Source organism: Nasonia vitripennis, chromosome 1 (assembly GCF_009193385.2).
Source record: "Nasonia vitripennis strain AsymCx chromosome 1, Nvit_psr_1.1, whole genome shotgun sequence".
Classification (NCBI taxonomy): domain Eukaryota; kingdom Metazoa; phylum Arthropoda; class Insecta; order Hymenoptera; family Pteromalidae; genus Nasonia; species Nasonia vitripennis.
In genome coordinates, this window is record NC_045757.1 from 3,157,357 (window position 1) to 3,178,681 (window position 21,325).

Sequence of the window (21,325 nt, forward strand, 5' to 3'; positions counted from 1 at the left end):
AATTGACAAACTCTTTTTTTTACAGGGATGATGATGATGAATAATATAAGATTCAGGAAATAAATTTTGATACAAAATTGGTACTTTATTTACTGAAATACCCTATTATATTTGTCTAGCCCTAGTAGGTACAATTCTTTTCTTTATTTTTTGTTCTGCGTTTTTTGATTGTGAAAACTGTGACGAACGCATGATAATTCTTACTTAATTAACACATGCATGTATAACCATTAAATGAATTCCATACATCGATATTCATAAAAAAAAAGGATTCAAGTATAACCTGTTTAATTTTCTTCCTTTCATCGGGAAAAGCGCTCAATTTTCTTTCATATCGAACTCGCACTAGCGCTCAAAAGCTATAGTCGCAGTCTTTGAGATTTTTCTTTTCCGCAAAGATTAGAGACACGTGACGTTTCCTTTCTCTAGCTATAAAATTTGTTTGCAACGTCCGATATATATATATAAGCCGTGTGCTTCTTGTATACAACAAACGATAATTCCTTCTCTTCTCTTCCAAAGTAGTTCAGCAGCTGCCATATAAAAATATACCTCGAGCAGTATTGACAACTAAAGTGTGCTATAGTTCATTATTTATTTCTTTTTCTGCTTAAATTTAGAATACCTTACGCCCGTATTAAATTTACCCTCTCAAAAATAATAATTCGAGAACCTGCAGTAGAAAATATATCTAGTCCCAGGGAGATTCTATCTTTGCGGAGAATAAGGCGTTCCCTGCAAAATACCATTGTACCAGACATACCGAGTTCATCAGCGCGATTTTTTTTCTTATTTTTCTGTGTAAAAAAAAATAATGCTCTAGAAAATAGTGATCACTAATTGTAGTGGCAGATCATTGTCTCGCATTGTGTTCCGTCTCCAGCAAGCACTCGCGTACGAGGATCCTGGCATGCTGAATTCCCATTTTAAGGCGCTCTGCTGCACTGCGGCTGCCAGCGTACGAGAGACGTATGTCTCTGCCAAGTTCCTCGATTATGACAAGCAGCTGAGTGTACTTGCCTTGACCAGGCACTGTTGGAAAATTTATAGAACTCGACGGGCTGGCCTGTGCTACCTTTACAGATAATCAACACAAGACGTGCTCTTTAATGATAATCTTGTACTCGGATTTAGGCGGGGTTCTTTGTGGCGAGGGAGTTTATTGGTGAAGGGCTGGATGCAGGTTGACGATGTAGGTTAACGGTAGAAGCGGATAGTTTGCGAGTTTTAAATAAACAATTATTTTACCTGGACTGTCTGCACGTTCTGCAGATTCCTTGGGTTTGGCACAGTGATGACAGGTTCTGGAATCCTTGGAATTTCCTGCACCTTTTGCTGAGGCTGAGGCTGCTGTTGCTGGGATTGCGACTGAGGAGGATCGCTCAGTTTTGTTATAGTGATTTCATTTAGCTTGGCTAGCTCTGTCAGCTTCGCCATTTCTGCCATTTTTGAATACTCTGGCATCTTAGTTATGTCATTCTGCATGTTTGCCATTTTTATCATCTCGTTCATCTTTGTCTTCTCGTTCATTTTGGCTATCTCCTTTGCCATTTCATTGATCTGAGCTATTTCGTTCAGCTTGGTGATGTCATTGTACTTGGCCATCTCTGTCATTTTGACCATCTCGTTCAACTTTGCGATTTCATTCATTCTCTGGACTTCACTAATTTTCGCCATCTAGAAGAATAGAAAAAAAAAAAAAAGATTATTTTAGAGCACTGAAAATATAGTATAATTCAATAAACAGTTTACATACCTCGTTCATTTTTGCCATCTGAGACATCTTCATCATCTCATTCATTTTGACAATTTCGTTCATTTTGGAAATATCCGAGTACTTTGCCATTTCCGACATCTTCATCATCTCGTTCATCTTAGCCAGCTCCGTCATCTGCATCTGCATCTTCATGTACTCGTTATTCTTGGTATACTCGGCTATCTTCTCCATCTCGTAGCGTTTGGCCATGTCCTGTGACATCTTGTTGATCTCCGACATCTTGCTAAATTCAGCCAACTGTGCCATCTGAACTATGTGCTCTGGCACCTTGCCTCTCTCCATCATCTGCTTGAGCTCGGCTGATATCTTGTTCATGTTCAGCTCTGACATCTCTGCAATAGTAGTGGCGTCAGGCATCTTGGAGAGCTCCGCAATCTTGGATATTTCCCTAGCCAGATTCTCGTCCAGGCAGCGCTTCTTCTTGGCTCTATGCCTGGCCATCCTCTGAGCCTCCTGCATCCTCCTGAGGGCCACTTGCTCCTCAGACTCCTTACTCCTGGAATTCTTCATTCTCTCCAGGTAAAGCCTGAGGTTACGCTCCTCCACTGTTTCTGACATCGAGTCCAGCTGTGTTGTCGTTTGTCCAGTAATACAATTCACCTGCGCTATTCACAGCTCAACTCTCGGCGAACAATAGCCAAGGAAGGAGGGTACACGAGCAACTTGTTACCTCTTGGAGATAAGGCTCTCTGTTTGCTCCAGAGTCGAAGCATCCAGGCTCTTATCAGCCGTGCGATTGTCAACAGCGAAACTGCTCATCTTTCCCACACTACAATCGGCTGAGCAGTAAACACAACATATACACGTAAACTAATTATAGTCCCTCGAGTATGTGTATGTACAAGAGAGCGACGGCGGCGGTGAACCACCTGCGCTGCAGGGACAGCGTCAGCAGTACCGTATGCAGTGTAATAACTGCACCTAATCTAATGTCCTACTGCAGCGTCGCCGCGATTTTTTTCAAACGGTGAACGTGCGCCCCCTCACGCTCGGCGAACACAACAATGGCTATCGTCTCTCTCTCTCTCTCTCTCTCTCTCTACGCGGCTGCCGCGATGGCGTATAACGTTACGTGCACAAGTAAACTTCTGGAGCAGCACTCATTGACGCACAGCTGCCGAGAAAGAAGATAAGACGAGCTTACAGCTGAGTATCCAGCCGCCACTGTGACGTGTATTACGCGTAGGAGAAACACACCGGCGTCGAGAGGTGATAGCCGGTCCTATAAAATCTTGAGGTAAGAGGAAAAGCGTCAAGCGCGCGAGCGGTTATCGGAGCCGATATCCAAAGGCGATAGGTCGCCGCGTCGTCGTCTTGAGGTGGCTGCTCCCTCTGCGGCATCGGCGGCGGCGTTTATTGACCATAACCCCTTCCTCTGGAATCGCGGCGGCGGCGGCGGAACTTTCTCTCTCTCTCTTTCTCTACTCCTTCTCCGATCGCGTCTTCGACGACTGCGTGCGCGCGCGGCGGCGCCTTACTTCTCTCTCTCGCTCTCTCGCGCGATGTGTGCATATACGTATCACATGCACGTATACGCGGTTCACACATGCGCGATATCGGGAGAGAGAGCGCGTAGGAGGTTACGCCGATATCTATTGGCTATACTCGCGCTCGCTTTTCCCCCACTGCTGTTTCGAGGTTATGCGAGTGTGTGTTTGTACCTGAGCTTCTTATTCTTTTCTTATTCGCGAATCCCGCGAGTCTGCTTCTGCGCGTCTCTTCCGGCTTTGTGCCGCTATAGGTATGGGAGAGGGTTTTTTTTTTTTTTTTTTTTTTTTTTCGTTCGGGCGGCTACTGCTCGATATTCCGATGCTTAGTGACGAGATATGTATATGCGAGGGGGAATGAAAATAGGTATAGTGCGTTTATTGAAAGTCGCTATTTTTATATATATATCGTATGCGTATTATTTTCGGCAGCTATGGATCGTGTTAATTATTTAATCAATCACACTCGAGATAAAATAATTGCTCTGTGCTTATACTGCCTAGGATTATCGTTAAATATCAGTTAAATTGGGGTGACAAAAATTTTCCTGCGAATAATCTCGAACAAAGCAGTTCTCAGTCAGTAAGAAAAAGTTACAAGTTATACTTCTATACACACACTCGCGCTATCTCAAGTTGAGCCTAGTCTCGATAAGGCAATCGCGTACGAGTGTCCTCGCGCGTCCGATTCCGGACTTGAGTCGTTCGGCGGAGCTTCGTCTACCCGCGTAGGACAGTCTGACGTCTCGGCCAAGTCGCTCGATTACCGCCAGCAGCTGCGCGTACTTGTTATTCTTCCGCGTCGTCGACTCCAGCTGCATTGACTGACTCTCGGTTGGGCTCAATCTGCTCTCTGGCTCTTTATGGACAAATGTGAGAATCATCGTCCTTATTAGGCGTCGTTGCTACTCCTTTTCCCAAGCTTTGATTCGGACGGATCGATGGAAATGGTTAGAGTGTGAAAAATTGAATTTGAGTCGAAAGATAATTAACTGTTTCAAGCTCGAGGCACTATTTTTCCTAAAACCGCGAGTCACTTGATAAGAATCAATTTTCAAACTTTCCTCGACAAACGAATTACTCCTAAGTCAGCAATCGATACATCCGCGTCAAAGTCCTGATGTCTCCTCCAGAAACAACATTAAAGCATACATATATATATATATATATATACTACCTGACTCTCCAGCCGACTTTGCAGCGGTTTCAATAGCAGCCTGTTGCTGCTGTTGAAGGTCCTCGAGGGCCTTTTTCTTACGAGCGCGAAAGCGCGCCATGCGCTGCGCGTCCTGGAATCTCCGGATTATCGCTTCCTCTTCGGTCTCTTCCCGGGGTCGACTGCTTCGCGATCGCGACGACGATTTCTATACGCACCGATTTTTTATTATTTAAAAAAAATTGATTCTTTTTCAAAGTACTCTTTTCAAATTTAAACTTTTCCTGACACGTACCTTCGTGATAACGATGCTCTCGCCGTCCATGGCAGACAAGTGTATCGGACTACAACTGAGCCGTTATCGGTCCGCTAATCGTCTGAGCTAATCGATTCTTTAATCTCCGACGGATCACACTCCGTTACACACACCTCTCCCGGCGCGGTCGAAAAATTCGCGAACTACGCATGCGCCGTAGATCTTCGACTTGTGCGTGTATCGCATTGCGTTGAGAGTATAGCCGATCTCTAATACCGATCAAACGTTCCGTCGTTCGAAAGAAAAGTTAGAAAGTATAGCGAAACGCGTTAAGAGCCACGCACAAGTGTACACAAGCCGTGGCGCTCGAAGATTGTGTCGCACGCGAACACTTGCTCTTTCGCGACTCCTCCCCTCCTCATCAAGGTGATTCACTCCCGAAATAGCGACAGCCGCGCGATTAATTGCCAGAGAGAAGGAGGAGGTGTACGTACGCGCGTGTCTGCTTTCCCGTTCACTCTTTATACTCTCGCGCGTTGATGCATTTGTTTACTTTCTGCTCCAGGTTGCCGTGTGTTTACGGGGAGACACGATGCAGATCTCGACTTACCAGTACTACTTCCTGCTTGCTCTGGCGCTTATCCCCGTCTACCTGTTCTTCAGACTGTGGTCCTGGCTCGGATGGCAGCTATTTGTGAATAACTGAGTGTCAGGTGTACGAACGACTCGTTGTTGTGTAAATAAAGACAGTATTTTTATTTTTTTAAATACGAGTTTTTCCTTCTTTGCGCACCATTAGTATAAACATATCGTCGTCTTTGTTAAAAAAATATTATAGATCTGGAGGAAAGACGATCGTCATCGAGACGCTATATCGCAGACTGCTTTCGAAGTAGCCTCGTTGAATTATTCGCTAAATTAAATATACGAAAAAACAATTATTTACATTATTTTTATCTTGTGCTCTCGATATATAAGCTTGGCTTCGTCTCTCAAATCTCTTCAGGAGCTTGTTTGAGAATATCAATATTGGTCATTTGTACGTAAAAAAGTTTTTGGCCTAGAGTTTGTTTGTTATGGACAGCTCGTCGAGACCCATGCGTCCTTGGTGTTTCCAGATACGGTATCTCGCCACGTCTTTGCGCGTGATCATACCGATGACTTCGTTGGTGTCGTTGACCACTGGTAAGTGACGGAGACCCAGGGCTCTGAACAATCTAAATGCTCTTGGTAGTGTGGCAGACTGTAAATTCAAATACGAGCTTAGAACGTTTAGTCTATGTCTCTTCTTTTGGTTGCATAAGAAGCAGGTAACGAGAACTTACATGCTTTAAAGTGTAGGGCGACGGATTCATGATGGGTCTTAGATCCATCGTGAACGTCTTTTCCTCATCTGTGATGCTGATGTCTTCGATGGTCGGGTATCTTGGATATTCGTTTCTGAATATCTTGATAGACAGATCCTTATCCCAAAATTCTGAGTATTCATTGAAAATCTTATTCTGTAAGAGTACTATCAGCTGTGATCGCAGAATCATTCCACGAAGTCGGCCGTAGCAATTGATTTCCTCCTATAATACAAAGGTTTCCTTTAGTCAAGCTGATACCTTGATTATGTTAACGAGTTTATTGCACAAATTAATCACCTGATCTCCCCAGGGAGGGTCGACGACGGGAAAGCCGTTGAAACTAACGCACTTGAGCATCTCCACGACGTGACCCACGTTCTCTGTACTTTTCAGTGTGACCACGGGATGGCTCATTATTTCGCTGGCGTAAATGTTGTTGGATAACGGAGGAGCCTCCCAGGGAAGAAGAGGCACTCCCGCCATTTGTATGTGAATATCGTATATTCCCTAAAAGCAAGGCCCATTTAGATGAAAATGAAACTTTGCTAGATTCATTTATCAATACGAATAGTTCTTACCTCATTGAAAAAGTCGCCGACCCATTTGGCCGTAATTAGAACTATGATCACTGGCAGACCGAATGATATACCTTGAGTAGACTCAATTAGAATAGCTGTCAAACTTATTGTCATTCTTACGACTCCGCCTAATTGAGCAGCAGCTCCCAGCAGTGCATATTTTCCGGGATCAACAAATGCCTAGAAGTTAAATTAAAATTTTTTATTTCCAAAGCAAAAAACGTAGAAAAGTTTAAATAGGTAGACTTACGCAGTGAGGACATATTCTAGCTAGGCCAGAGCCGATCAGACGACCCCAAGCTGCTCCAATGAGTAAAGACGGAATAAAAAGTCCGCCGGACATGGATAGGCCAAACGTGAATACGGCTAAGATAAAATATAAAATTACGAATACTGCTAACGTTACATCGCTGTGGGAACCTGTGAAAAATAAGTAAGCGATCAGTATTCTATGATACATCGATAATTTGTTCTCAAGAAAATGCTAAAAGTACCTGATGGATCGTGAAACAATGAGCGAACACTACTTTCCGGAGTCTGGAACCACAGCGCCGCAACGGCACTGTACGAGCCATTTTTACATGACAACTTGGGAAATTCAGTGACTCCGGCACTTGCTGTCTTACAATCGTCGATGTAAAACATCATCAAAAAACCCATGGTGGCACTCATCATAGCCACGCACAACGCTTCGACTACTTTCATCCAATCATGTTGGATGTACTTCTTGCGAAAGAACATGATTTTGTAATTTATGTGATTCCACAGCGCGCCAAGCAGTCCTCCAATAGTTCCCATCATCATGAACAACGGGATTTCGTAGACTTGATAGCATATAGTATCAAATTTTCCTAAATTGAGCAAGCCCGGATATGACAAATCTCCCGGGTGTCCATGATAGGCGCTCAAGACAACGTTAAGAGTAAAGGTTGAGATCATGCAGGCTAGAAAAGTTCTCCAAGTCAAGCTTTGGTTAAAAAAGCTCGTGCCTTCTTCGATAGCAAACAACACGCCGCCTGAAAAAGAAAAGTAGTGTCTAGATTACCTTACTTTCGATCTCTTGAATTGAAGTTAAGATTTGCATACCTATAGGTGCCCCAAAGGCAGCAGCCACACCAGCAGCTGCACCACCAGATACAAAGTCTCTTTTTTCGTGATCCTCTCTGAAGTATTTGAACATTCCTAAATCCCTCTTAAATGTCGTGCTTTTTCCCTGAGAAATACCAGCTGCTACTACTGCACCAGCATGTATCATGGGTCCTTCCTGAAATATCAGTAGTTTAGCAAAAGAAAGAGCACTTTTAATTATAAAAAATGGTAATCTTTCAGCTTACCTTTCCAGCAGCAAGTCCCCCCACTACTGTTGTGATTACTCCAAAAATTTTGACAGCCAATGTTTTTATCCTCACAACTCGAGGGACCTTGACTCCATTTAAGTAGCACTTGACCTGTGGAATTCCACTTCCACCGGCTACAGGCTCTATGTATGTAACTAATACTGCGCCAATGAAGACTGGGATCATGTTGAAGGCAACCCATGTCACATAGGGAATCCACAAACAGCTACCTGTATCAGTGTCCACACAGCCATCAACAACTGCAATAATAAAATTATAAAGTCAAGAATTTTCAACTAATAGATACGCCACTACAGAAGAAAGCAGTTCATACGTTTTGTTAGATAGCCATACTTCAGCTTGGACAATTGCTCGATGGAAATATCTATGAAGCTAGCTATCAAAGCCGTGAATATTCCTATAACTAGAAAAATAAACCACCTGGCAATATTCTTCTTCACCACAAACTTGTAACCCTTTTTCCTCTCCTCATCTTGCAGGAGATTGTTCTCGCATGGGTCATAATCGAGACTCTGTAATAAGAGACCACATTGCATTATCAGCTACACCAATAAGTGGTACGTGCATAATGTTACAGTTGTTGCTCCAATTGAGTCATCGTTGCTGATAAGAAATGAGTAAGCCTACAGAAAATCCAAAAAAAATGCGCGCATATACATACCTCGTATTTGCTGGACAAAAAGTTGGTAGCCCCAGGGCTGACCTGATCCGGATTAAATCTGATCGATTGGCGGACCGACACACAATCGATGACATTCCGGAAGGTATTGCTGCCCGTGAAGTCGTTATTCTGGGAAAAAAATCGATCGCAATCAAGGCTCTCGATAACAAAGAAACGAAAAACCGTCCGTATCAACAAGTGTCATCAGCTACCGCGTATACTCACACGAAACCTCCTCACGCTTACGTCCTCGTTGGAGTAGGAGGGGAAGTTGTTCCTCGCTGTACTGGCCAGACTCCTGGGCCTGAGCAGTCGCTTGTCATCTTCCTCCTCGGTTACGTTGGCTGCGTCAGTGAGACTGATGTTGCTGACGCTCGCGTTGATGAGGACGTTGACGTGAGCCGATGGGTCAGTCGTCATCCTTGACTCGTATCCGCACTTGTGTCGTCGTCGAGTTTACCGTTGACCGCGACACTGTCATATCACCACGAGGAACTTCGTCGTCGTTATTGTTATTATCGCGCGACGACGACGACGACAACGGCGACAATCACTGTCTGCGCGCTACGCAAGAATGCTACTAATATACACTTGGGAAATACGCAAACACGTCATGCGCAGTGCACAGCTGTCAGGCGAGGCTAGATCGTCGCGTCACGTGATATGCTTTCACGGCCTTTTCGGAGTAGAGCTCGCAGAGCATATGAGATAATGCATTCGCTCTCTCTCTCTCTCTCTCTCTCTCTCTCTCTCTCTCTCTCTCTCTCTCTCTCTCTCTCTCTCTGTGATTGTTTCTTTTGAACCTGGCCCAAGAGTCACAGTTGACTGATATATCATGAATGCAGCTCACTTTTGAATGAGCTACGACGTGTATAGGTGCTACAATGATCTGCTTTTAGAGGTCGTATATCTAATCTAAATTCTCATAACAGAGTATATTTCAAAACTCACAGTAATCTACGCGATCATCCTTCCCGCATAGTCCCAAACAACTGAAATATATAAGACGATCACGCGCTCTCAAAACATATCGTCTGCTAAAACGCTAATACATCAGAGATAACAAATCAGCAGACGACGCCTAAAGAAAAAAAAAACACTCTCGACTCTGAATTTCAAACCTCCCGCCATTCCTATATATAACCAACTCGCGTTCCTCTCGTTCCCTTGCAGGCGCGAGAAAAATATTCCACATTCCTTCCGCAGCTGTCTATATATCGCGCGATAGAAGTGTGTGTACAGGCAGCGGGCAGGGGTGTGCTGCAGAGCAGCAGCAGCTCATCAGGAGTCAGTTTCGGCTAGGAGTCTTCCTCTCGCGGAGTCGTTATCCCCCAGAGAATTGTCCGTCTGCGCGTATTAAGCTGCCAACGCAGTGAGTAGACACTCAGTGCCGTGTATTAAGCGCAAAACGAGATCTCTGCAGTCGAGACGATTACTTAATCCTCCCCGAAGAGGAGAGGAGACACCTCCCGACTCTCCGGACGAGTGAGTATACGCGTGCACGAAATTCCTGTGACATCGCGTTAGGCTGCGGAAGGGGGCGAGGGAGGTTATACGCGCGTAAGGTGTACACAAAGAAGCGACGAGCGAGTGGTTTACAGGATTCCTGGAAAAATCCTTCGTCAGCTGAGAGAAAGAGAGAGAGAGAGAAGACATATAGCGGAGAAGCGACGCGTGGAATGACCCAGAAACTCGCCATCCCCCTTTCGGATGCTGCTCTGCTCTGTGCGTGTATGGACGCGTCTTCTTTTCTCTCTCTCTCTCTCTCGCTCAGTCGTGTGTGTATATGTCAATGAATCTTGCGCGAGAGCGACGGACATCGCAGTTGGGCGGATCGCATGCCATACACTCGGCGGCGTCAATTGTCCCGTAACGAGCTCGAGTAGCCGCTTCCCTTGTAGTTTCGTTAATGCATTCAGGAGGTATAGCGTGCGGAGCGACGATTAATGTCTCATTTATGCGCGGTATATAGTATAAATCGTAATCGTTTTTTTTTTCTTTCTCTCTGCTCTCGTCCGCCGATAAATCGATATGCAAATGGGTTACTCGCGCGCTGCACCTGACACATTTTTAACGCCTCTTCTCCCGCGTAAAGTGTGTTTTATGCACAAGGCGAAAGTTGCTGAATGGAACGAAAGCGGAGTCGAGTCTTTTTCAAAGAGACACGTTATGAGTAAGCGGCGTGAAATGTATAAAAGGGACTATATACCAGCGAATCGATATATTGGCGCGCGCGAATACATTTAGCGCACAGGACGACTTATACCGTTAGTGTTTCAATGTTAGAGGAGCCGGTGGCACACGCCATCGGACGGCGATAATAGTGCAAGTTCAAGGCGCCAAAGGACTGCACTCCGATGCTGATTTGCATGTCCTCTATACGTCCACACATATGCTCGTGACGCTTGGAAGACGATACGTTGCACAAGCTTCTCTCTCTCGGCGGAAAGAAAGCCGAGCTATTTCCGCGCTCTCCTTTTGTGTTTGTAAACTCTGCTCTGTAACGCGGTTCGTGTACGCGTATACGCACAACGCAAGTACTATTTAAAGGGAAACGCTGGGGGGGGGGGGGCAGAGCTTTTTCACATCGGAGATAAGCGCAAGCTCCGATGACGGCTGGGTAGTATAGAGAGGGAGTAAAAATACCGTCAGCGGCGAATTGAAAGCGGCGGCGTCGTCGACCTCTCGCGCGCAGCTGCATAACGTATATACGGATGAAGAGAGAGAGAGAGAGAGAGAGAGAGAAAGAGTGGAGGAGGTCTAATCTGCGATCGTCGTGCTGAATCACAGACTTTTCTCGCGCGTGCCTTTTCATTCGGAGAGACGCCGCTTCTCTTCTGGCTATTCGAGGCGTATGACGACGTGGATTTTCGATTCTTGGGATTTTATGGTTTATAGCTTTGAGGAATTACGATTCTTTGCAATATTTTTTTCTTATCTTCAAAACAGAAAAATTGCTAGTTGATGAATCTCTATATGCCTCGAGCTTGCAGAGGCTGACAATTGATCCAAGTTATATTTTGAGATTACAATAACAAGCTCTCGTGATACCCACCCGACGCACAAGGCATATCGAGAGGGTTCGCCGTGCGCAGCGGAGCCTTATGCACTCAAACACGTTTCGCTGCTTATTAATAGAGCGCATACGCAGTGAAAAAGCTCCGCGCGCGGACAAAGACCCGCACTGTATATGCTAAAGCTCCGCGCGCACATTCGAAATTCCAAGCGCATCAATGAGCTCAAAGAAAATCTCCGCTGAATGAACGAGCGAGAGAGACTATTTATAAGCAGCTATTATGCATAAAATCCTGTGTGCAAGCTCTCGTTAAGGGTTTTGAGGTTAAGTCGAGAGCGCGAGCGACTTAAGTAGGTCAGAAGTATAGTGGCGTGTCGTAGCCCAGTTACGAAATTCAAGAGCGTGCAACGATCGATTACTTATGTGTGTGTGTGTTGCAGGTGTTGCTGCCGCTGGCCGTGAGTGATGAGCCGAGGAGATTATGGTAGCGACGAGCAGTATGGTCTATGAGGAGATTGTGGCGGTTAGGGGCAGCTGACCCCAACCACCCCGGAGTCTACTGATGCGGCGAGCCATGCCACACAATCTCAACAACAGCTCGGCCAACGCCGCCGCGGGTAACAACTCCGGGGACGGCGGCTTGCAGACGGCCTTTGGACCGCTGCAGTCTTACAGCCATCGGATCAACCAGGATGCCGCTTTTCAGCCCGAGGTGAGTTTCGAATAACTCAACGATTTTTTTTCTAATCTACTGCGGTGACACTATGATTATACGTTAATCCGAATTTCAGAAAGAGCCGGTCGAGTTCGACTGTAGGCACCTGCGCGGCGCCCCAGCGGAGGTGGAGGCTCTGGTGCACAGTATCAAGGAGGTGGCCCAGCAGTTCCTCTACCACTGGAAGACCTTCCCCATCGTCTTGCCGCCCAGTCTTTCTACCAGCAATTCGGCGACCGCCACTTCCGGAGCTCCGGGCTCGAACAACCCCCAGCAGCAAGCAGAGGACAGTCTCGCCCGTAAGAAACACCAGCAGTACCACCTCAGGGACATGTTCGTCGCTCCGAGCTTCGATGAACTCGACGCCGTCGCCGTCGACAGCAAGGGCGAACCTCGACGACTCACCAACAAACAACTCGAGAGCATTCGCGAGAGAGGGTTAGTTCGTTTGCTGGACACGCTGCGATTCGTAGATCTATTTACTCATTATATCAATTACGACTGCACAGAACTTTTTCTCTATAAGCGCGCTTGTATAGTTGACTCATCTCAGCAGGGTATACGTACCATAGATTCTACTTAGATTCTGATTTACTATATACTCTGTACTGCATAGTCTTTTTTTCTATACATACAATTATTATGCGTACATAGTTTACTACATAAAGCGAGCTGTCTGATGTGTTTTGTAACGATTTCTGTAAAGCTTGCACAAGGATAAGTACGGAAAGCCGAAGAAGCTGAATGCCACTCAGTTGGAAAGCATTCGCAGATGCGGGTATGTCACACACACACACACGACCACTCGTCGTCCGTTATCCTCCGTTATTCCTGTGTTCACCCCTCCGCCGTTCCTCGATACACCGCTGATGACGAATTTATTTAGTTCACGTCTAACAATTTACACTCGGACTTTTGATTCTTGCGAAGATATCGTACGAAAAGTCGGATTGTAAATTATGCGCACACATAGTTCTTTAATAATGTGCTCGTTTAATTTTATTATATGATTTACGGCATGCCAGTATGTTCGTCCATAAATAGAAGCTTGATTCATAGATATTGATGTCCGCGATATATAGGATATGCGCGATATATATATGTCTATAGTTTGTACGGTAGCTGATAACGATTATTTCTTTCTCTTCTTTTTACTGTAATTTTGCGATCCTTCAAGCGTGAAACGTTTACGAGCAGCTATCTGAGCTTCGAGTTCAATTTTCCAGGGAATTCGAGGTGGATTCGATAAACTTTGCGGGTCAGACTCATCGCTGGCGGCTGAGTGGACTGCTTCAGCGCGGTAGGGATCGACGTCGCGATGCCCTGTTGAAAGATCTCGCGCTGGCCACAAGATTCATCGTCGTCACGGCTAAGGGTCGGCTTGTCTCGCACTGCTTCAGCGTCTCCGAGTCACTCAAGGCTTTGCTCACTGGTCTGCTTAGACTGCTCGGTACGCTTTTTCTGATTCTTTTTTTCTTCGTATAATTCTGAGACAAATATACAACAAAAGCTCTGTTCCTTCAGATATCACAATCGGAGTGCCCTCTCTGCAGGCACAAAATCTGGATGCCAAAATTAGCGAGGAACGATGCAGATACCTCGTTGCCGAACTAGTCTGCAGGGTGTGTAATTATAATCTATGAATTTGAAATACCTTAGATTTTATGAATTATTATTGATCTTCGAACCCTCTTCATCAGCCCGAGTACGAGGACTCGCTAGAGCTTCTCTGTGGATTCATCCGCCGACAGTTGCAGCGCGCGACAATGGAGAAGTTCGAGGTAGAACGCGAATCCCAGATGCTACCGGTGCCTGTGCCCTTCGTCTTCGGTACGCCCGGAGGTGCCGCCGTTGATCTACGCCTTTTCAACCGAGCCATCATCAGGAAAGCCTTGCCGACTCTCATTGTCATACTCGAGAGGGAGACCAGAGGATGGTTCCTCCACTTCCGGGAGAAGCTCATCTCCGAGCTGAGAGCGCAGAAGAAGTCCGATGAGGAGATTGAGAGGGTTGGTAATCTACTAAAGTATCGTGTACTGAAAAAAAACGTATTCCCAACTGGTGTATCGCATTCGTAGGAAGTAAACGAAGCTGTGATGCGCGAGTACCTGCAGCGCGTTTACTCGTCGATCCTCTCGCACCCGGACATCGTTGCTCTGGGCGAGGGAATTCCTCAGCTTCTCATACAGCAGGCGCAATCAGTCCTCCTGATGCATCGAGCTGTTGAGAACGTGCAACGTAAACTTGCCCGCACCAAAGAGGCACTGCGTGAGCGCATAGAGCGGGATCACCCAGTGCTCTCGCGTATCGGACCCTGGATGCGTGACCGAATGCGCGAGGCCGAAGCCAAATTTATTCAGGAGTGCGAGTGGAGCGCTCACGAAGAAGCCCTTGCTCTTTGCAACCAGCAAAATCTCCAGCAAACGCTTTATTTCCTTAACCGCGATCTCACCTTTATGAGAGAGGTTCGTCTGTTTTTTCTGCAGTCCGATTTCTTGTTCTAGTAGTTGCTAAAATTTAATTTTATCTCCAGAGAGAACCAGTACTTCTGAAAGAGCTGAGAAAGGTGAAGACGCCAACTAGGAGCTTCCAGTGGCCGACGCAGATATGGCTTCCCAGAAATTGGATAGTTAAACGTAGTTTTCAAGGCCAATCCGAAATCATACCGACGGTACTGAGCAACACTCCGACCTCAATTACGACGCCTCGAGCGGATCCGAGTCAGCCTGTATTCTTTGTCGAAAGAGAGATCGTCCATACTACTACTACCAGGTGGCCCATGTGGCGATGGATAAACTACGTGTCGCGCACCTGGTGCTGGACCTGGAACGCCATGTTCCTGTTCGGTGTGGCTCTGCCTTGGTGTAGTCCTGTCTCGCTTCGAGCCCTTCTGCTCATGCATCCGTTCACTCCGGATCTCGAGCTTAGCCAGCTCAACGGCACCCTCTTCCCGCGTAAATCTTCCCAGACGCCGACACTCTACTCGAGACTCACTACACTCTGGCGACACATCAGTAAAAGTCGGACGCATTTTGAGACGGAGCCTGACACAGGTTTTATAGGCAAAGGAATGACGAGACACATAAACAGATTGTGGAATTACGGAGCCAAGGGTCTGCTCGGCACGATGGTTATACTCTTCCTCTTTCCAGTGGCTTGCATTTTGATAAGTTGTGCTTCACTTTTCATTGCTCTTACTGCATTTATGTGGTTCGTATAAGTTTTTTTATTATTGTTGTTTGTAATCGGTTCAATTTTCGGAGAATTTAATGAATTTTCTCTTTCAGGATGCCGATGGTAACCTTGGCGCTCCACGCTTTCATGGCCCTCATCATGGATCTGGACAGTCCGGAGAGCTCTCGAAATCGTTACCTAGTCGTGATAGAGGCTTTAGTTTGGAATATAGGCATACAAGGCTGTTTACAACCTATAGCAGCCTTACTTGTCGCAGCGGTAGTGTGTCCTCTCGTTTCATTTATGATATTAACAGGTACATACGATTTATCAAGTACAAATTTTCAATATTCTTATTGATTTATAAATTGATTTTCATTACGCAATTTACAGTTGCTGTGATACGTTACTGGATTAGAGTAATGTGGGACACGATCATGTTCCATTTGGTAATAAAGAGTCGGGGTCGTATTCCTGCGAGCGACAGTTTTGTTGTGAAAAGAATAGCGGGTCCAGGTTTAGCATCGGATTACTACTATCAGATCAGACCAGAGCAAGCATTGGCTGCTTTTGAAGCGAAGCTCGAGCTGGACGAACTGCTGGCTTTTCAACAGGAGATGGAGAGGCTTATCACGCAACCGCAAAGAGACTTTACTCAATTCGTCGAGGCATGCTTCGGTCCGTTTGCGGCAACTCTTGAAAAAACGAAGGAACCGTACAAGTCTCTGGAAAAAGAAGCCAGAGACTTGATAGCGGCTCTGCATGAAAAATTGGATCGTCGCAGAAAGGATTTGCAAACTGGGCTTGGCGTCATGGTTAGAAGCAAGATAAAGTTGTCGACTTATGACTTGAAAGTGGTCATCCAGCAAGCAGCCCTGATGCTCGAGCGATTCTATCCGACTCACGTATTCTCCAGAATGTCATCTCCCGAAGATGACTTTTGGGAGAATAAAGGATTAGGAGTGGGTGATTGGGCTGGTCTGGCTGGGCTGATGTATGCCGACATCTTTAGTCTAGATTTTTTGCAACCGCTCGACGACGCCGATACCAAATTCAAACTGGAGCCACATCCTGCCGTAAACTTGTCTAGGTATACAGATATGGTACACAACACTGAGCTAGGCGGTGGCGTCAACGGGCCTGATCTACTTGGTGCAGTGTATGCACCGAGAGGCAACATTCAAGTACACAGTCCACACCTAGCCGTGACGACTTTCCATCCGCGAGCCACGTTCAAGAATCAGAACAACAGTAGGAAAGCCGATAAGCCTAAGTAAGGATAATCATACGTACGTCATTTTTAATCGAAGTTACTTTTGCATACTAACGCTTTGAATCTGTACAGTGACACCATTGGATTGCTCACGTCAACCAGGATCCGTCGCCGAACGATGACAAACAACGGCGGAGGTACTGGCGAGGGTCGCTGGCAGCCGTGGAAGCGTCAAATGCGCCCTTACAGCGCGGAGAAACTCATGATTCCTTTGCCAATTCCTCATCCAGCTCACATTGCCGTTACGATACACAACCGCGATACCGAGGATCCGATTCCCCTTGACTCGGAAATCTGTCAGGAGATACTTCGAGCTATTGAGGAGTCGCCCGGTGAAATGGCAATGGAGAGCGTCGTTGTTGGCAGGTATCGCGGAGGAGATTCCAGCTTCGACTCCGTTGCTTCGCAATCATCCATTTCCATCGAGGCTTCTCTCGATAAGGTTCGATAGCTTGATTGATTACTACTTTTAAAATTCGAAAAATGATATTCTAGACTAATGTTAATGGGTATTTGTTGTTTCAGATCGAAGAAGCAGCACAGCAAGCGCAGGAAGACGACACAGCCGATGACAAAGAGACTGAGACGTATCACTGGACGCTGTCGAACTGGGGCGGTGGAATGGCTAGACGCCGTAACAACTCTGGCTCGATAAAAGTAGATTTGGCCTCACCGGAAGACGTGACGCTCGATACCGACAGTACGCGAGTCATGTTCAGTACGTACGGAACAACAGTCTAGCTCCAAAACTACGATTACTTAAACATTAATATTGCGCCTCGAAATGCGGTCATCTACGAAAAATGGAATTGATATTTTATTCATATTATGATTTCGACTATTATATTGTGCATGTAAAAAGCTCGTATGGTTTTGACGCGCCGGAGAAGAAGGGACACATCGTTCGATTTCATTTCTCATTTTATTGTTGATTACCTAGCTTTTCTTGATCTAATCATCATAAGCTATATAGGATTAACAACAGCTCATCAAAAAGTCTGAGATGAGTGCATAGAATTGAGCATTCCACAAGTAGAGAATCAAATGTAGACAATCCCGGTGGAAATAAATTCCGGCACTAGCAAGATTTCAGTGATTATATTCGTGAAATTCGACTTTCTTTACATCGCGCACGATGTACTAATCTGTAAAACTGTAAATAGACATGCGCGAAATTGCGTGCGAAGATTTGCAACATAATGATTTGTTAATCTAATTATATATAAAAAAGAAGAACAAAGCTACTAATACTAATGTTATTGCGCCGCATCATTGCCGCGGCATCTAGATTTTAAATTACAAGGAAACTGCTCTCTGTCATTAATACGCTTAATTGATTTATTCTAAAAGCTTTTTGCATGACACGCGCAAGCGGATAAATCTCAAAGCCCCTTTTGAGGATTGTAACTAGTGTAAATGTGAGTCAGAAACTTTTGCCTTTATTTAGCGCGTACATGAATTTACGGTATGATGATCTCAAGTTTATTCATTTTGACGATTTTTACATTTAATTTTTATAAAGATTTTGATGACTTTTGTTTTTAAACGCAATTCCATCTATACAATATATAATTCCAGTACAAATTTAAAAGTTCTATAATATGAAGTATTATTACATGTATTCAAAATTTTTATTCCACTTAATGAGAGGGTCGAGCCAGTCGCGACCTTGGCTCGCGATTATGCAAATTTTAATCTCTTAATTATTCTGCTTCAAGTGCGAATGTAGATGCGCTTCAATGAATCTCCGATAAAATCGTTACGATTAAAAAAGTAGGTTAAAGCACACTAATATACATACTAATCAATTTTTTTTTTATATATGCATATACAAAATACGAAATAAAGACATCGAGTGTAATAAAAGAGATATAGCTACGAGTGCATCACAGAACGAGACGATAAAACAACCCACATTAGTTCGTATCGATATAGTTATTAAGTTTCGCGATATCTCCAAAGTCGCTTTTCTGATTCTTTAAGTCGATGTTCATATACAAAATCGATTAACTTTGTACAGTTTTGTAAAGTATGCAAAGAAAGTGTGAAAATGAGTAGAAGATAGTCAAAGCGATGGATTTATGGGAGAAAGAAATTATCAAAGAGAACATCTATAATACGTTAATCGCTTATTCATTTCGTCTGCATTGTTATTTCATCGAATAAACGTTTCGATCTACTTTGACATTATTTGTATCTGCATTAAAAAAAAAACTTATCTGCTTGACGATTCCATCCATAAATTGAACGAGTAACAAAGGTACACATTAAAAACTGTTAACGTCATAAACTTTCGATGCGAACGGCTTCTCAGTGAAGTCATTTTAAAGACAGAACAAAAGTGATGGTAAATAAAAACAAAGATTTAGGAAAATAAATATGGACACGGGGATGTTGATAGAGCGAGAGATGCGGGTTAGCGAAAAGAAAGAAAACATCTACGATCTGTATAAAAAAAAATCAAAATTATGATATCTAGGCAACGATGTTATGAAATATATATTATAATATAAAGCGTCCTAGGCGTTAGGTATTTAAAAGAAAGCAAATCTTTATTAGGAAGTGTAACTATGATATAAACACGTATTCATATATTACTTTAGGAGCAAAAAAGTATTTACTCCCCAGTATGCATGAGAAAAGTCAGTCTGATTTTTTTATTTTCGTTTTCTTATACAATTAACACTATTGTACACCGACTATACAGGCTCACAAACTAACCGAGTGCGCTAAGCGTACCGTGGCCGCAGCACACAAATCCTGAGTTCTTGTCAACTATTACGTTTATTTACAAAAGACTCTTGCGTACGCCGCTTATTATTGTTATTATTATTATTATTATTATTATTATTATTATTATTATTGTGAAAAAAGTCGACTTTTTGTAATTTTTCTATATTATAACGTAGGTTAGAAAAGGACACTATTGTGACTCGAAAGAAAAAAAACAATAATTGTTCGCTTATTATCTCCTTACTTCCGCTGAAATTGTATTAAAATACTTAAGTTTTCTACTTATTAAACGTGAATGTGAACGCAAAAACTGGCTTGTGTCAATGAAAAAACCTCTTAAAAGTTGTGTATCCTCTGTATGTCGACGTTGTGAACTTCAGTGTACAGGGCGAAGAGTGTGTGTAGCGACTCGATGCGCGAGCTGGCGCCGTAGACGGGTATGTCGAGGATGGCGCAGAGGAGGTCGATCAGCTGGAATAGAGCACAGTCGAGCTTCTCGAAATCGACACTGGGTTCGAGGTAGAGTTTTTCCTCTATTTCAGCTGGCCAGGGCTGTAGCAATCTTTCGACCTCCGGGAACTTGTTGGTCAGCTGAGCGGCTGGGGGATGTTTGCTCCGGTGCAGTTGACCCATGTCCTCGATCCACTTGTCGATCAGCCTACCCTGCTTCGATGCGTCCTCGAGTCGTTTCACCACAGATGTCTGTAATTTCGTTCGTTATTCCGCACAAGTTACGTGAAACTGAAAATCGTTTGTTAGGATTTTTGTTGAATATACCTTGGAAGCGCCGACAGCGCTGCGACTCCTGCTGCGTAGCTGTAGATGAAGAACCGCCGGTTCGGACTGCTCGGCAGCAGGTTCGTCTAGAACAGTGAGACCGACTTGGTCGGGAACGCCGTCGGGTCGTGGTACCTTGAGGAAAGCGTCGATGTCGCCCACCGCTGGGATGTAGTCAGGGATGAACGGGATCAGTTTGTACTGCAACTCGATCTTCTGCGGGGTGTACCTGTAACCCCGTATTAATCGACGTGCACTTTGATCTAAACAGAATAGTGTTTAATTCGCTGCTAACCTCGTGATGTTTTGAAACAGCTCCTTGACTTCTGTGGACGCCTCCAGGTCTTCAAACTGCTTCGAGTCGTAGTAGTTGGACAGCTTCAACCTCGACATCTTCTCGGCGTCCATGTCCTCGCTGTCCTCGCTATCGGACGTCTCGCTGTCAAGGCCCATGGATTTGTTGAACGAGTCATCCGGGACGGAGTACCTTCTGAAATCGGTTGCACGAGGCGAACGAACGTCGGTTTGGGGAGGTGCGCTCGACTCCTTGCTTTTCGATCCTCTGCGCTTCATGCTAGCAACTCGACGACTGCTCACTGGACTCTTTATCTCCTCGGCGTTGCGAACCTCGATGCTCTCGTCGAACTTCGTGAAGGCAGCTATGTCCTGCGTCCGCTGCTCCTCTTCGCTGCTGTCTTCAACATCCATAATTGGCACTTGATATTCACTTGTTTTGCATGATTCGATTTTTTTTTTTTTTTGTTCTTTTGGATAGTATATTTTACGATTTTTTGCTGGTCTTACATTACAATTACTTATTTTCGCTTTTTTTTCAAAAAGAATTTTTGACCGAAGTATTGCCGTACGAGTTCTGTGTACTACTGTGAGGGATTTAAAGTTTCCATGGTTACTCGGGGGTAGACAAGTAGACGCATACTTTAGCATTTTAAATGACCGCATATTATGAAATGATTCATTAAATTTTTTATCAAATAGATTATCGTTGTTACTTTTA

The 21,325-nt window shown here is 44.7% G+C and overlaps 5 protein-coding genes across 9 annotated transcripts; 2 read left to right on the forward strand and 3 right to left on the reverse strand.

The window, feature by feature from the left end:
- Window positions 1-81: 81 nt before the first annotated feature.
- On the reverse strand, window positions 82-3,686 carry LOC100679105. Its single transcript, XM_008204755.4, has 3 exons — window positions 1,757-3,686; window positions 1,249-1,677; window positions 82-1,075 (listed from the first exon to the last, which is right to left on the reverse strand). Exons 1-3 carry the CDS (start codon window positions 2,333-2,335, stop codon window positions 854-856), a joined length of 1,230 nt encoding a protein of 409 aa, XP_008202977.1. The 5' UTR covers window positions 2,336-3,686; the 3' UTR covers window positions 82-853.
- LOC107981042 (phosphatidylinositol N-acetylglucosaminyltransferase subunit Y) lies at window positions 2,878-5,444 on the forward strand. 3 transcript variants are annotated; one of them, XM_031922318.1, is made up of 2 exons: window positions 2,878-3,014; window positions 5,242-5,444. In XM_031922318.1, exon 2 carries the CDS (start codon window positions 5,269-5,271, stop codon window positions 5,380-5,382), a length of 114 nt encoding a protein of 37 aa, XP_031778178.1. In that variant the 5' UTR covers window positions 2,878-3,014; window positions 5,242-5,268; the 3' UTR covers window positions 5,383-5,444. The 3 variants fall into 3 exon arrangements, with proteins under 3 accessions (XP_031778178.1, XP_031778179.1, XP_031778180.1); XM_031922319.1 differs by lacking the exon at window positions 2,878-3,014 and adding an exon at window positions 4,027-4,137; XM_031922320.1 differs by lacking the exon at window positions 2,878-3,014 and adding an exon at window positions 5,025-5,162.
- Window positions 5,409-9,230, reverse strand: LOC100123726 (chloride channel 7). Its single transcript, XM_003425530.5, has 11 exons — window positions 8,848-9,230; window positions 8,623-8,751; window positions 8,275-8,473; window positions 7,938-8,200; window positions 7,690-7,867; window positions 7,098-7,619; window positions 6,854-7,023; window positions 6,604-6,783; window positions 6,323-6,532; window positions 6,002-6,247; window positions 5,409-5,919 (listed from the first exon to the last, which is right to left on the reverse strand). The coding sequence occupies exons 1-11, from the start codon at window positions 9,040-9,042 to the stop codon at window positions 5,737-5,739; spliced, it is 2,475 nt and encodes an 824-aa protein (XP_003425578.1). The 5' UTR covers window positions 9,043-9,230; the 3' UTR covers window positions 5,409-5,736.
- A 526-nt stretch (window positions 9,231-9,756) lies between these two features.
- On the forward strand, window positions 9,757-19,835 carry LOC100123730. 3 transcript variants are annotated; one of them, XM_008204759.4, is made up of 13 exons: window positions 9,757-9,994; window positions 12,079-12,350; window positions 12,430-12,791; window positions 13,060-13,131; window positions 13,580-13,803; window positions 13,878-13,975; window positions 14,054-14,362; window positions 14,432-14,818; window positions 14,887-15,563; window positions 15,641-15,843; window positions 15,921-16,800; window positions 16,873-17,242; window positions 17,326-18,182. In XM_008204759.4, the coding sequence occupies exons 2-13, from the start codon at window positions 12,201-12,203 to the stop codon at window positions 17,539-17,541; spliced, it is 3,948 nt and encodes a 1,315-aa protein (XP_008202981.1). In that variant the 5' UTR covers window positions 9,757-9,994; window positions 12,079-12,200; the 3' UTR covers window positions 17,542-18,182. The 3 variants fall into 3 exon arrangements, with proteins under 3 accessions (XP_008202981.1, XP_008202980.1, XP_008202982.1); XM_008204758.4 differs by having other exon boundaries at window positions 9,764-10,107; window positions 17,326-19,835; XM_008204760.4 differs by lacking the exon at window positions 13,060-13,131 and having other exon boundaries at window positions 9,764-10,107.
- LOC100123732 (intraflagellar transport protein 46 homolog) lies at window positions 19,155-21,208 on the reverse strand. The gene is made up of 3 exons (XM_008204762.4): window positions 20,606-21,208; window positions 20,311-20,539; window positions 19,155-20,235 (listed from the first exon to the last, which is right to left on the reverse strand). The coding sequence occupies exons 1-3, from the start codon at window positions 21,016-21,018 to the stop codon at window positions 19,870-19,872; spliced, it is 1,008 nt and encodes a 335-aa protein (XP_008202984.2). The 5' UTR covers window positions 21,019-21,208; the 3' UTR covers window positions 19,155-19,869.
- Between the last annotated feature and the right edge of the window lie 117 nt (window positions 21,209-21,325).

Coding starts and splice junctions, on each gene's coding strand:
- LOC100123730 (XM_008204759.4), top strand. CDS start 12,201: ATGCGGCGAGCCATGCCACACAATCTCAACAACAGCTCGGCCAACGCC. Junction 15,564..15,640: donor GCTCTTACTGCATTTATGTG/GTTCGTATAAGT, acceptor TTTCTCTTTCAG/GATGCCGATGGTAACCTTGG. Junction 15,844..15,920: donor TTCATTTATGATATTAACAG/GTACATACGATT, acceptor CGCAATTTACAG/TTGCTGTGATACGTTACTGG.
- LOC100679105 (XM_008204755.4), bottom strand. CDS start 2,335: ATGTCAGAAACAGTGGAGGAGCGTAACCTCAGGCTTTACCTGGAGAGA. Junction 1,678..1,756: donor AGATGGCAAAAATGAACGAG/GTATGTAAACTG, acceptor CTATTCTTCTAG/ATGGCGAAAATTAGTGAAGT. Junction 1,076..1,248: donor AGAACGTGCAGACAGTCCAG/GTAAAATAATTG, acceptor TTATCTGTAAAG/GTAGCACAGGCCAGCCCGTC.
- LOC100123726 (XM_003425530.5), bottom strand. CDS start 9,042: ATGACGACTGACCCATCGGCTCACGTCAACGTCCTCATCAACGCGAGC. Junction 7,620..7,689: donor TGCCTTTGGGGCACCTATAG/GTATGCAAATCT, acceptor TTTCTTTTTCAG/GCGGCGTGTTGTTTGCTATC. Junction 5,920..6,001: donor CGCCCTACACTTTAAAGCAT/GTAAGTTCTCGT, acceptor TTGAATTTACAG/TCTGCCACACTACCAAGAGC.
- LOC107981042 (XM_031922318.1), top strand. CDS start 5,269: ATGCAGATCTCGACTTACCAGTACTACTTCCTGCTTGCTCTGGCGCTT.
- LOC100123732 (XM_008204762.4), bottom strand. CDS start 21,018: ATGGATGTTGAAGACAGCAGCGAAGAGGAGCAGCGGACGCAGGACATA. Junction 20,540..20,605: donor CTGTTTCAAAACATCACGAG/GTTAGCAGCGAA, acceptor ACGGGGTTACAG/GTACACCCCGCAGAAGATCG. Junction 20,236..20,310: donor GCGCTGTCGGCGCTTCCAAG/GTATATTCAACA, acceptor ACGAAATTACAG/ACATCTGTGGTGAAACGACT.